Source organism: Sprattus sprattus (assembly GCF_963457725.1).
Source record: "Sprattus sprattus genome assembly, chromosome: 1".
Classification (NCBI taxonomy): domain Eukaryota; kingdom Metazoa; phylum Chordata; class Actinopteri; order Clupeiformes; family Clupeidae; genus Sprattus; species Sprattus sprattus.
In genome coordinates this window covers 26461016-26475608 of record NC_137920.1, presented here as the reverse complement: position 1 = coordinate 26475608, position 14593 = coordinate 26461016, and the positions used below count along the sequence as shown (strand labels likewise).

Genomic DNA, 14593 nt, shown 5'->3' with positions numbered 1-14593 from the left:
TAGGTTCCAGATATATTTTGTTTAATAGAGAGATAGAAACAGAAAAGAAACATGCTGAGTGTCTGTGGACTAGAATGTAACCTGCCGCAGTCAGGAGAAATGCTGCTTTCTGCTCTACAGAGTGCAAACTGGAGACACTAAGGAAAGTAATATTGTAGACCGTGTTAACAGACACATACTGTTAAGATTGTGTCAACCAGACAATAGCAACATCAATGTTTTACTGTTAGGTGAAAAATTCACTCTCAAGTTATTTCAGGACTCCAGAGTTGTAGATCAATGCATTTATTCGATAACAATTGCAATACGGCTCACCCACGTCCGGCAGGCCAGAGAGAGACCCCCACTCACTCCCACACTCAAGCAGTTGAGAGAGAAGCCATATAAAACACATTGCACAAGGTTTATATAGATAGAAGTTTAGCGTTTTCTGGTGCCCAAACTATTTGTCAGCAAGGATAACCACGTGGGTCTCTGATGTCCAAGGCTCACTGTCTTGCAAGGATGGCAGTTTTGCACAAGGTCGGAATAAGCACAGTTCGACCCTTCTTATCACCTCTGGTCGAAACATGCTCTGGCACATATGCAGACTAATTGGCACCTTATAATCTAAGTTACACACACAAAAAACACAGAAAAGCCATGTTCCTGTTTACATAAGCACATGATTCATAACAGTGCTTGGGGATTAACTCCATCATTTACTTTAGGTAGATTTTGCTCTCTGATTTAACAATTTTTGATTATCTGTTCCACAATTTTGTGTTTGCAGACTTGTTGGCTGTAAATTGACTGGAAGATGTTTGGCCTTGACTCTTCAGGGGGCAAACCCCCACCTGAGAGAGCTGGACATCAGTGACAGCGAGCTTCAGGACAGTGGAGGAGAACTGTTCCATCAACCACTGAATCAAGACTGTAAAGTCAGGTCTGTATATTAAGAGAAGAGCTGTTGTACAGAGAACCCATGTCTTCATGCATATCCCTCTTTACTCCTCGTCAATTTCCAAATAAGAGATACAAGTAGATCACATGTTTCTTATAGCCGCTTCTTCCCCTCTGTAGACTCATCTGCTGTAGACTCAAGCACAGCTCCTGTGTGGTCGTGGCGTCAGTCTTGCAGTTTTGTGTTTCTCAACTGAGCGACTTGGATATGAGTGGGTGTGATCCGCAAACATCATTAGAGAAGCTGCTGTCTAGTCTTGGAAACCCAAACTGCCGACTGAAAATACTGAAGCAAGTAATATTTCTGTTTTTAGAGAAACATCATTGAGTTTTATTACTGTGTGATCAAGTGTCTTACATCCGGTATACAACCAGAAAAAAAAGTTGTACCTTTGCCGTCACATTAGTTTTATTTAGTGTTTCTCTCAAGTCTTTAGGTTTCATATATATTTAGTTTGAACCATACACAAGTTACTGATAAAAGTCGTACACAAGGGACCAATTCCAGGTGTACCTACAAAGTGTAAACTTTCCTTTTATTAAGGTGTATTGGATTCTGAAAGAAGTGTGTCTTAGTCCTGGATCCAAGGTCAGGTTTGCAGATAATCAGGAAACTTGGGAGAGTGTCCAGAGTAGAAATATGTTTATTCCAGCGTCACAGGACAAACCTATCGCATGGTACACGATAGGTATCTCTCTCAACATACTGAGAGGAGTAGCAGATATTTATACAATCATCCAGGATATGGGAGGGAATGGGTGTGTCTAGAGGTGGGTACTATTTCTGATTGGATGATTGAACCTGATTTAATCACAGTGAATGAGTACCTTGATTAAATCCCCATGAATAGCAGGAAGCTAGTTTGAGTGCATCAACTCAGTGATATCTAACGATTCCCCCCTATGATCATCGATCAATCTTACATCATGATCACAATAAAACCTAACAAAACCATAACGAACATTATCAGACATAGTGATCAAAACAATCCAACATTGTTACAAAATGTCAACAAACATGTGTTCCCATAGTGTAGTGGTAAAAAGTTTTAGAACAGAACACATGTTCTTATAGTGTAGTGGTTAAATCTGACAACCCCCCTATGATCATCGATCAATGTTACATCACGATTAAACATAATCAAACATTGTTCTAGTACAAACACACATGTCTTCATAGTGTAGTGTAGTGTAGTGGTTTCAATGTATATTCCTATAGTGTAGTGGTATTAATGCACATTGAAAACCTGATAGTTGCATACTGAAATCTTCGTTGACTATGGACAAGGCTCCTGCGGTGTCATTCGCAATCTTGTCCATAATTGAGGCTACTTCTCTGACCTCATCCATCACCACGGTAATACCATAGTTTAGAATGACGGCTGCAAAGAAGCGTTGGGCTGGGGTAGCAATCCGCACACCCAACATGAATGTTCTCTTTGGGCATGGGCATATGCGTGTGCGACATCACCATCGGACTCATGGTCGCCATCCACTCGATACGCCTTGGCGACGTTGTTGTCATGCTGATGGCTGATGTCGTCAAAAAAATAAAATCTCGTAGTAAAAAATATCTCGTAGTCAAGTTCATAATTAAGTCAGCATCTAAAATTCCCATCCAAATCATCATATCATTGCTAAAAGTAATGACATGATTAACAAAAAGGCATGACTTAAATTATCCGTAATCATACGTTTTTTCTTTGCGCCCCGCCAGAGGTGGTTGTTCTGGAGGCATGCGCTCTATGGGGTTGGTGAATTTGTACAATTTGGTTTCCCCCTTCACCATGACTGCAGTTTGGGAAAGTGACAGTGCTCTGTGTATTGTCTTACACTTCAAATTCTTCCTGTCACATGGCTGTAGTCGTTGTCTCTCCACTGGCGGTATCTGCACTTCTCCAGTGTTTGATGGACAGTGTTGACTCTCAACAATTATCAGGTTGTTAGGATTGAAGCCTTGGCCCTCCAAACCTACAGTTCTCTTCATGACTTCCTCAGCTTCGCCTGCATCTTCCACTGACTCCGGTGATATGTGTGTTCCCACGTCTGGAATCAATGGCTCCTCAGATTCCTGTGCCTTTTCTATAATCCCGCAGTAACCTGGCTCTGGCCATTCGACATGGCGCAGCTCACTGTCAACTGGGGGTATTTCATCTTGCACCGAACCTAGACCATCTTTATCATTAGGCACACACACATCATCTTTGTCAAGCTGCTGGCTTTCAGCCACCGTAAGAGACCGTAAGGAGGGCAGACTTAGTTTCCCGGAATCGCGGACATAAGGGTCTGTCTCTGATGATCCGTCAACTTCGTAAACCTTCTGAATATGTCTTCAGCATCATTACTCTCCTCATCACCCTCTTTGTGATGGTTATAGCGAGCTGTATATCTGCCACGTCTCTGAGTGTTGCACTGTTTCGCCCAGTGGCCATGTTTCCCACACTTATAACATGCATCATATGATCTGTCTCTGGGTTCATACTGTGGTTTGTATTGTTGCTGTTGTTTAGGCTTTTGTGCATTTAAAAGTCTCAACATGCACTCCTGTTCCAAATTCGAATCCCAGGTGTTGACGCATCTGAGTTTGTGTTCGACATCCCGTTCCATCCTTCTTGCCACGTTGATAAGCATTTCGAAAGTAAACGTGGTATCCTCCCATGTAGGTGTGGTCATCTTGACAGCCTGTTTCACCTCTGGATTAAGACTGTGCAACAGATTAGCCTTGAGAGCACCATTGTCGCTTGTTCCAATGTTCTCCTCTGTCAAACCACTCATGCCTGAGTGTCTTAAAAAGGTTTCAATGAATCTTTGTGAAAAGTCATCAACAGCCTCATTAGTCCTTTGTTTGCAGGCGGCTATCTTGGCCCAATCAGTGGTGGCGTTAGTGGAACTTTGGATGTAATCACGTAATGCCTGCCAGCCCTCCTCCATCTTCTGTTGACTGTCTCCTAGGCCTCTTTCAACAGCCCGCCTTATTTTGCTTGATTCAGAGGCATTGAGTATTGTACACATCATTGCGACGCCGTCTAAAGGATGGAGTTGGTAGATGTTTCGCAGACGGTTGATTTTGGACCATGCCTCCATGCCCGACTTGCGAGGATGTTGCAAGTCTTTAGTCCATTGATCAATATCCTGGGGTTTTGCCGGTTTATATCCATACGTCACATTTCCACTGGCATGCCTGGTCGTTAAAGGTCTCAGCTTGATTGGATTATCCGAGTCCATTGCGTCATCACTGTCCTCACACACGTCGCTGTCTGTGTGGGGAGCCATTGCTGATTGCAACAGTCTTCGTGTTTCAGACTGAGCCGCTTCCCTCATTTCCTGAAAGGGGTACAAGGTCTCGCCAGGTAGCGTCAGTTGATCAGAAACATTAATCCCAGCCTGAGTCGTTAACATTTTCTCCGCCTTCAGCGATCTCACATCTTCCGCTAGAGCTCTGGTTTTATTCTTTTCCACAATCAATTGTCTTTCGGTCTCAGATTTTTCGGCCTTCAACTTTGAAAACTCCGCCTCTCTCTCAGCCTTCTGGACAGCTTTTTGCCTACGTGTGACTTGACTCAGAATTAGCAAAGCGTATGGCAATTTGTTTGTACCCGACAGCCGCTGCATCTTTCCCCATGCGCGTTTTGCATCGTCAATCGGCCATAAATTGTCACTGTCAGGCACAATGTCATATTTGTTTTCCAGCTTCTTTTGTAGCACATCTACCTTCAAATGGTCATTGATGAAACCTCTTACAGATGAAATTATGGTTTCTTCATCAATTTCAGGAGCTGCTCGCCCACCCTTTTTATTGGTGGTTTTCTGCTTAACTTTTTCGTTCTTTCCGATCATTTTGGCTTTTGCCAAAATATGGATCACAAAAACAACAGCTGAAGCCTTCTCTTCACTGAGTTAAAATAAGCAAACTCTCAATTGCAATTATCTGCAGTCTACTCTGCGTTCGACGTGCACTGTATGTTTTTTCCGAAAACGGTTTATCACCATAACACATACACACCATACGGTAACTTCTGTCCCGCAAAAACCAAAGTGCATACAATTAAGTATTAAAATGTATCACTTACTCATAAATGATCTGTCTCGGAAAAAACAGGTTCACTTATGGGCCCAATCTTCACAAGTCCTTATATCGAGTGCATACAATTAAGTATTAAAATGTACCACTCACTCATAAATGATCTGTCTCGGAAAAAACAGGTTCACTTATGGGCCCAATCTTTACAAGTCCTTATATCTGTTAGATGGATCTGACGTACACAGCTTTTTCCGTTCTTTTTTTCAGCAAAGGAAAGATGATTATACTCCGTATCCTATCTTCTTCTTTTTCCTTCTTGAAACTGGGTGGAAACGCCAGATGAAAGAAGTGTGTCTTAGTCCTGGATCCAAGGTCAGGTTTGCAGATAATCAGGAAACTTGGGAGAGTGTCCAGAGTAGAAATATGTTTATTCCAGCGTCACAGGACAAACCTATCGCATGGTACACGATAGGTATCTCTCTCAACATACTGAGAGGAGTAGCAGATATTTATACAATCATCCAGGATATGGGAGGGAATGGGTGTGTCTAGAGGTGGGTACTATTTCTGATTGGATGATTGAACCTGATTTAATCACAGTGAATGAGTACCTTGATTAAATCCCCATGAATAGCAGGAAGCTAGTTTGAGTGCATCAACTCAGTGATATCTAACAATTCAAAACACAATTCTCCATATAATTCATCCAGGGCTAAGTATTTAATCAACTACATTGTTTTGACATCAGCAGACTCTGTCATTATCTCTATCTTCTTTCTCATGCGAATTTTGTTTAAGAGTGTCTTATCTATATTTTTGAGTGTACACACACACTCACATATTTTAAAAATGTTTTGTCATGCTGTCTTTTAGACTTAACCTGTTATACCAGCAGGGCGTTTTTCACAATTTCCGACCCATTTTGCTCTGTTGTCTCTCTCACATTTAAAACTTAAATATCTCTGGTTCTATACATTGCATAATAACCATTCATGGCTTAAATTAAAGAAGACACTTGGGCCATCAACTGCAATTAGTTAAAGTGTTTATTATGTCATTTTAGTTTACATTTCAGAGCAGTAAAAGTAAGAATTGTCAGGGAAAAACACAACAACTTTTTTTTTTTTTTTTTTTTGTTCAGTATATAAATGGGTTTTGAATGTCAGAGGAAACCAAAACCTTTACTTCCTGATTCACCAACATCTTGACAGTGTGTGTAAAAAATTTGAGGAAGATAGACAAAAGTTTACAAGTGCTACACATCAGTTTCCACATGGTGTCATTTTAGACGTCTCCAAGTGTCTCCTAACCTCTCCAAAGTCACCAAATACAAAAGTAACTGAATATCCAGCATTCAAACTTTTTTCTTGCCATCTGTACTACAGCAAACCAATTTGAATTCATTTCAATGTAAAAATTTGAATTGTACTGTATTTTCTTGTAAAAATATACATGATTGTCTATGGGCTATCCAAAACCTACCCAAACCTACCCAAATCCACTTAGAAGTACATTTTCACATTATCATAAATGTTTTTTGTGGTTTTGAACTTATTTGAAGTGAAGCCTGTCCTGGTGTTTGTTCCAGTGGTCTCAGTCTTTCATAAAATAAAATCAAAATAAAAAAAATGTCAACACCAGAGCCCCGTTAGCCAGAACAATTACAAATGCCTCACATGTAATGTGCTGTTTCCACCTCCTACAACGTGGATGAGGGGTTGGTTTTTAGGAGGCAATGGGAAAAAAATAACTATTTACAAATATGTATAAAAAAACAATACATACAAATATAAAAAATCAGTGTCGGCACTTATGCCAATATCTGAAGCAACACCGCCCTGGGATGATGCACAGGGGCACATCACAAGCCTCACAAAGCCTTATTGTGGGATTCTTGCACATTTTGCACCTCCTCCTCCCCTTGGAGGCTTTCAGGTTTGGATCATTGGACAGTTCACAGGCTTCTTTTGGGACGTGGTCTGTGGACGTGGCTGCCCCAACAGCTGCCTCGTTGGATGCCAGCTCCTTCCCAACTTGACCCAGTGCCACACACAGTTCAATCCTGAACTACTTCTGAGTGAGGGGTTTCTGGTTCTTCATCTCTGCCATCTCTTTGTGGATGAGATAGCTGTTCACCACCGCATTGTCCACAAAGTGTAAAAAGAACTTCATGTACCAGCGCATTGTTTTCCGGGTCACAGTGTAGTACTTGATTAGAGCATCAGAGAGGTCCACTCCCCCCATGCTCTGGTTGTAGTGCTTGACCGGATCAGGCACAGGAAACTCCCTTCTGGACCAGGTACCATCTGGGTTGCGGACACGGCGCTGCACACACTGACCACTGTTCGCTTTGTGTATGGATGAACACAATGTAACATCACGTGTGTCTTTCCATTTTACGTACAGCAAGGGGCCCTCACGTATCCAGCGCATGTCCCCTCTGGCAGCCTTCTTGTGCAGCGCATTGTCTGTTGTCCGTGGAAACCCCACACGGTTCTCCCGGATGGTCCCACAGGCCCCAAAGCGCTGCTGGTGTAGATGTGTGAACAGTTTAGTGCTGGTGTAGAAGTTATCTACAAAGACATTGTACCCTGTGCCAAGATAGGGCACCTTGAGCAGGTTGTCAACCGCATCAAATGTAAGTCCATTGCCACTCTGAGACGTCGCCTTTCCCTCATAAATGGTGAAGTCACACGTGTAACCACTCTGGCTGTCGGCCAGGACGAACAGTTTGTAGCCCCACTTTGTGGGCTTGTCCTTCAAGTACTGTTTCATCCCGATCCTTGCCTTTGTGGCTACCATACGCTCATCAACAGCCAAGTTCTTATGTGGGTGGTAGTTTGCCCTGCAGGCCGTGAGGAGGTCATCGTGAAGAGGCTTCAGGCGGAAAAGGCGATCATAACCAGGCTGACCACGGAGCTGGTCATTTACCACATCAGCAGCTGGGTCACTCATGTGTAGATTTGCTGTGATCGCCTCATACCTGTAGCCTGGCATCACACTGCGAGGATAGGGAAACCTGAAAAAGTTTTCCTTCTTCCAAAGGTCCCTTGCAGCGGTCACCTTGACCAGGCCGAGATACATTACAATGCACAAGTAGTTGCACATCTCAGATGGAATGACTTCTGTCCATCGCATCTTTGCACCCGCCGCAATCTTTCGGGCAGCATATTTGTTTGTGTTGATACACAGGGTTGAAATGGAATTGTCTGTGAAAAACAGGTCGAATATTTCTTTTGGGGTGTATTTTTGCTGGGAATCCAGCTGTGGTCCAGGCGTCCTCTTAGGGCAGAACGGGAACTGTGGGGGGCACACGTCCTCCTCAGCACCAGCATTCCATCTATTCACCGGTGGGGCAGGTGTGGTGGGGGCCTCTGAAGGAGGTGGCAGTGGTATGTGTGCAGCTGCTGTCACTCTCCTTTTGGCCCTTGCAGGAATCTGTGAGGGGCACACATTCTCTTTAGAACCACCAGCATGCCCTCTATCCCCCAGGGGGGCAGGTCTCCTCCTCTTGGAAGGAAGCGGCCATGGTGTGGATGGTGTCCTGGAGGATGGCGCTACTCTCCTTTTGGCCTTCATCTGCCTCCGAGCTGGAGGAGGCATTGACGGTCCTGGGAGGTCAGGTGTGCCTCGTGCAGGGACATCTCTGAAAAAAAATCAATAGGCAAATGTTATAGAAGCAACCCAGTGAAAATAAAACAAGATTACTGAGTAAGCATAACTGAACATCTCCAAAACAACTGTAAAATATCAAAACACAGCATGCAACTAAAAATAAGATATATGTAACATGGTCACTAGATCTTGATAGAATGGGGTGGGGTTAGGTGCTAATTGCTCAGTTGTCTGTGAGACAAAAGATAGTACATATCTAGATGTCTGGGTTACAGTGTCTGATAATACATACTAATGGGGATACTCTAATGCTGGTGGGATGAGAACAGGTGACAAAGGGTGAAGAGGGGGTCGTTGATAGCAGGAAGGGAGCTGGTTTATAGAGTTCCAGACGCTAATTGCTCAGTTGTATGTGAGACAAAAGAGAGAACCTGTAGACGCTGGGTAACAGAGTCTGATAATACATACTAATGAAGATACTCTAAGGTTGATGGGATGAGATCAGAGGACAAAGGGTGAAGAAGGGGGTTTTGATAGCAGGAATGAGGCTGGTTTATCAAGGTGCTAATGGGTCAGGTGCGTGTCCGTAAGGCAAAGATTATAGACGAGTATATTCTCTTCCAGTCATATGAGCATTTCTTACTATGTAAACACCATTAGTTCCTTTATATTACTACTTTTATAACACTATTACTATGCAAACAGCAAACAAATAAGACCAGGAAAACGTCAATATAAAATAACCAATGAGTACGTGATGAAGGCTGCATCCACCCATATAAAATTAGTAGCTCAGTCAGCTTGCTAGCATTCGTGCTTTCTAGGCAGATAATACTTGGTAATTATATTGTGGAAACAAGAGTATATTCTGTCATATCAGTTACATGACCATTCCTATCTATGTGAACAACAGTATTAGTTATATTCTATTACTACTTTTATAACATTATTACTACGTAAACAGCAAACAAATAAGATCAGGAAAACGACAATATAAAATAACCAATGCGTGCGTGATGAATCCAGCATCCACCCATATAAAATTAGTAGCTCAGTCAGCTTGCTAGCATTCGTGCTTTCTAGGCAGATAATACTTGGCAATTATATCGTGGAAACAAACTTAAATGCATGCTCACAGTAGTAAATGCAGATATGTACTTACATGTCAAGGACACGATCAATGCGTTCATCCCAATCCAACTCATCGAGGGAATCAATGCTGGCGCCGTCTGAATTATCATCTGCCCACTCAAGGCACTCGTCTTCTTCACTGTCTTCAAACATGAACTCCAAGGCCTGTTCTGTGGTGTACTTCTTCATTCTCACAATAGTATAATACAGTCTTAAATAATATAAACTTTTGGACTATAATAACTTTGAGCTGAACTCGGATGAAACTAGCGCTACCGTCTTCGCGTCACTTGACTGTCAGCTGTCGAAAAAAACAGAGCAATGACCTGCGTCATTACGCACTGGCAATAAATCTTGTTTAGTCAGTTACGCATTATCCAATCAGACCTTTAAATTACCTAATGACAGGCAAAGGAGGTACCGTTTTAAACCTGAGAATAAGTACTATTGGATACAATAAGTGTCAATCAGTTTCTAGTAACTTGATAGGAGGAATCGCCATTTTCGTAAAACAATCAGAGATAACAAAGACGGGTAGAGATGCGTAGTACAAATGTAAATTAATGAATAACAAGGAATGAAATACACTGTGGCGAAAAATAACAACACAGTTTCGTAGAGTTCATATATGGCTTTTATTATTAAGGTATTTTTCAGGAAAAAAACATTTGTCTTGGCCGCGAGCAGTTAAGGAAAATTCAAACACGTTGCTAAAAGAGGTAGGGGGAGGTCCGTGTAACGCCAGCGTCTCATGCTGAATCAACGGGTTAAAGGCTGTAAACTCACACATGAGTCATGTAAGGTTGTGGCCTCAATTCTGCAGTCAGCAAACCCCCTGCTAGAGCTGGACCTAAGCAACAACGTCCTGAGAGATTCTGGAGTTCAGCTTCTTTGCAAGGGACTGTCTACTCCTCACTGTAAACTGCAGACATTAAGGTTGGTCTTACAAAATCATGATTCCTGATAACATGAACAATATCAGCATAGTTCTGTATCACACATCACCACTTAAGCATTCAAATGGAATAAACAGTGAGTATTGCGTGTATAGTGTGGTTTTTTTCTTCAGGTTAAGTACGTGAATGGCAGGATAATGGAGTGTTCTCTTCTTATTTTTTTCCCCCATTGAATTCCTTACACAATGAATTTACTACATTTAGTTTTTGTACTTTTCACAGTTTTACTGCAAACATAAAACAGTATAATGTAGGCTACTGTTTTGCAGTGCTGGATTGTCAGCTCGATGGTCATCTGTAGGAGTCTGCATGCCTCTTGACAGTTAGCATTTTCCAATACCAGAACATCAGGGATCTACGGTTAGAAGACTCTCACTTCAGGCTCTAATATTAGAAGCCTCTGATGTTGTTGACATGCTTAAAGTCTGGTGTGGAAGTACTCATTTGAACATGGATGAGAGTTTGCTCTTTAATAAGCATTTCACTGTGGCTCTGGAATGTTGAGAGTGTAGGGGTTGAGTTGCTGACTTCCTAATGTGTAATAACTGTGACTGTTGGCCAGTGATAATGTTTGTCTTGTTCATATTTCATAAAATTGAGCTCCAATACTACACTGAGTATGGGCTCTGACTGCAATGCCAACAAGCATGGCTGTTCTGCTTTCTTTACATGCTACAGTACACCCCAGCAATATTGTCATGACTTGTGCTTGTTAAATGGACTTTTCATCTGACTGCAACAATCTTGTCTTAACCTCAGCATCGATAGGCCCAAATCTACACTATTGTCCAGTAGTAAGAGATAAGGAGGGGATTTTAATAGCACTGGCAATGATTGAGTTTATCATGAATCAGAAGCTTAAGTAAAGTGATCCAGACTGTATCCTGGGGGTTTACTGGGCTTGATATCCAAGATGGCTATGTTTCTCACAATTCTCTCTCTCCCTCTCTGTGTATGAAATTGTGTGTGTCTCTTTCAGGCTCTCTGATTGTCATATCTCAGATGACGGTTATGTTTGTCTGGCTTTTACTCTCATGGCAAACCCCTCTTGTGTGAAAAAGCTGGATGTGAGCGGCAATTATCCTGGGGAATCGGCAAAGAACCTGTTATTTGCTACACTGAAGGATCCTTACTTTAAAATGGAGGAACTACGGTATGTTCTCTAAAGTTTTTTTTACTTTAAAATGACTAATTGAAGATAGATTTTGCAGACTGAAGATGTGATGAATTACATTTTCTGAAAGAACAGGAGAAAATGTCTTTGAAGAAGCATTCACACAAGAGATGATAGATGATACAGTGATATCCATGAGGCTAGCTCTTATGTGCCCCACACAAAATCAAACTACTAGACTTTTGTATATGATGATTAGATACTGCACAGAAAAATGCATATGCAGGGAGGGGATTTAGGAATAACTACACTTTTTTTTTTTTGCTTTGTAAAATTAAAGTATTGTATACTGTTCTGTCGATGATTGTCTTCCAGACTAGCTGGTCATAGACTCAGTGATAAATCCTGTGAGATTGTGACCTGTGCTCTGAAGTCATTAAACTGCCTGCTACAGCTGGACCAGAGTAACAATGACCTGAGAGATTCTAGTTTTGTCTGTGTCATTCTAAACGTTTGTACAGTAATGTTTTTATTCAAGCTCGATGCCATGTTCTACTCTCTGTCTCTCTCTCTATGCAGACTTGCTGGCTGTAAGCTAACAGAGATTTCATTTGAGATGGTCTCCTTAGCTCTGCAGTCTGCAAACTCCCCCTTAAAAGAGCTGGACCTCGGTCACACTGACCTACAGCAGTCAGGAGAAATGCTGGGCTCTGCTCTACAGAGTTCAAACTGTAAACTGGAGACACTGAGGTCAGTAATATTGTACACTGTGTTAACAGGCACATACTGTTAACTGTAGACTGTGTTAACCAGACAATAGCAACATCAATGTTTTAGTCTAGGCAGAATTGCTCTCTGATTTCACAATTTGTGATAGTCTGTTACACAATTTGGCTTTTGCAGGCTTGCTGGCTGTAAACTGACTGGAAGGTTTTTGGCCTTGACTCTTCAGGGGGCAAACCCCCACCTGAGAGAGCTGGACATCAGTGACAGCGAGCTTCAGGACAGTGGAGGAGAACTGCTCCATCAACCACTGAATCAAGACTGTAAAGTCAGGTCTGTAGATTAAGAGAAGAGCTGTTGGACAGATTACCCATTTCTTCACACATTTCCCTCTTTACTAGTATTTCTTATTTGGAAATTGAAGAGGTATAGAGGACATGTTTCTTACAGCCGCTTCCTCCCACTCTGTAGACTCATCTGCTGTAGACTCAAGGACAGCTCCTGTGCGGTCGTGTTGTCAGTCTTGCAGTTTTGTGTTTCTCAACTGAGTGACTTGGACATGAGTGGCTGTGATCTGCAAACATCAGAAGAGAAGCTGTTTTCCTGTCTTGGAAACCCCAACTGCCAACTGGAGTCACTGAAGTCAGTAAAACTGTTCAGAAAGGCCTATCTACATAAACACAAGTGCTTGTTCGTGTGTGCATACCCGTGTGTGTATAGCATTGAATCCACACTGAACTGAAGACACAAAAATACATTTTTGAAGGAGGCTCTACAAGTTTGCAAAGCTTTATTCCATATTCTCTGTGGTGGTAAACTAACAGAGTGGTCTGCTGTCTATCCTCTCACACGGGCATACTATTTCCTTTCACACATGTGTTTTCCTATAACAAGACAGTGACTTTGACAGCGAGTGACTTTGAGAGCATTGCTCCAAATTGGGCAAGACATATTTATAAAGGAAGCGGTCAAGCTGTAATGCTGCAAAGTTTTTAATTTCTGCAAATGGAGGATTTTGTGATGAAAAAGAATTCCAAGCATCCATTTATTATTTAAATATTATTATTATTTTTTTCTTAACTACTCTCTGTCTCTATACCTCTCACTGTATGCAGACTTGCTGACTGTAAGCTAACAGAGGAATCATGTAAGGCTGTAGCCTCTGCCCTGCAGTCATTGGTCTACCTGACCGAACTGGATCTCACAAACAGTGAACTGAAGGATTCTGGTGTTCAGCTTCTCTCTGCAGGACTTAGTAGCCCTCACTGTATACTACAGAAACTAAGGTTGGTGTTTGTCTCATTCTAGTATCTAGTATTACTCCTGATTGGATCTTTTGATGCATGTGCTAGATTAGTTTGCTGTCCATGAACTGTTCACACTTCTGTCTATACAAAACCATCTGCATTTTGGCCGAAAGTAACAGGACACTCCTGCCAACTATCAATGTCTCCTGGTACACTAAGTAGTTGTAATGTTGTATTGAAGGTTAAACACATATTCTCAAATGATTGGGTGTAGGTGGTCAGTAAATGTATTCAGAGTGTTGTCTCAAAGTGATTTTTCTTCAGGGGATAATTACAATTACTTTGACCCATGGTATGGATTCGCCAGTCAATCAGTGTGGGTTTGGATTGTTGCAGATTTTTTACCACACTTTTGCACTTGTATAATCGCTGCCTAGCAAGAGCCAGCTAGAAATCATCATGACGTGTTTTCATTCATTACTGTAAGAACATTTTTAATGCTTAAATATAACTGATACAAAGTGTCCCATTTGTATTGTTTGAAGTAAAGGTCTGTTAATCATTTTTTAATCAATTTAAATTTCTCAGATAGAGAGGCTCCCCAAGGAGACCAAAATAAGTTAGTAATTTCATACCACAGGAATGGAGACCTCAGTCAGGCAATGGTAGAAAAATCAGGAATAATGGGGCACATCAAGTGAGAGAGTGCATGGCTTCACATAAAGATTCACCACCTTCGCTAACTAGACAGGGAACAAACATGACTTTTCATTTTTTTTCCTTTTCACACTTGTCTCAACTCACTCAACTTGTCCACTTTTTCAAAACACTTATGCAAACTAAA

The 14593-nt window shown here is 41.8% G+C and overlaps 1 protein-coding gene across 1 annotated transcript in view; it reads left to right on the top strand.

Annotated features, from left to right (window-relative positions):
• The window catches only part of LOC308366569 (NACHT, LRR and PYD domains-containing protein 3-like), a gene marked incomplete at both ends in the record, with an annotated part of 32887 nt that overhangs the window by 3617 nt on the left and 14677 nt on the right, over positions 1 to 14593 (top strand). The window contains 2 exons of the mRNA XM_080840285.1: positions 12359 to 12529; positions 13618 to 13788. Of these exons, the coding sequence (XP_080696411.1) occupies positions 12359 to 12529; positions 13618 to 13788 (342 nt within the window). The remainder of the gene's footprint in view (positions 1 to 12358; positions 12530 to 13617; positions 13789 to 14593) is intronic.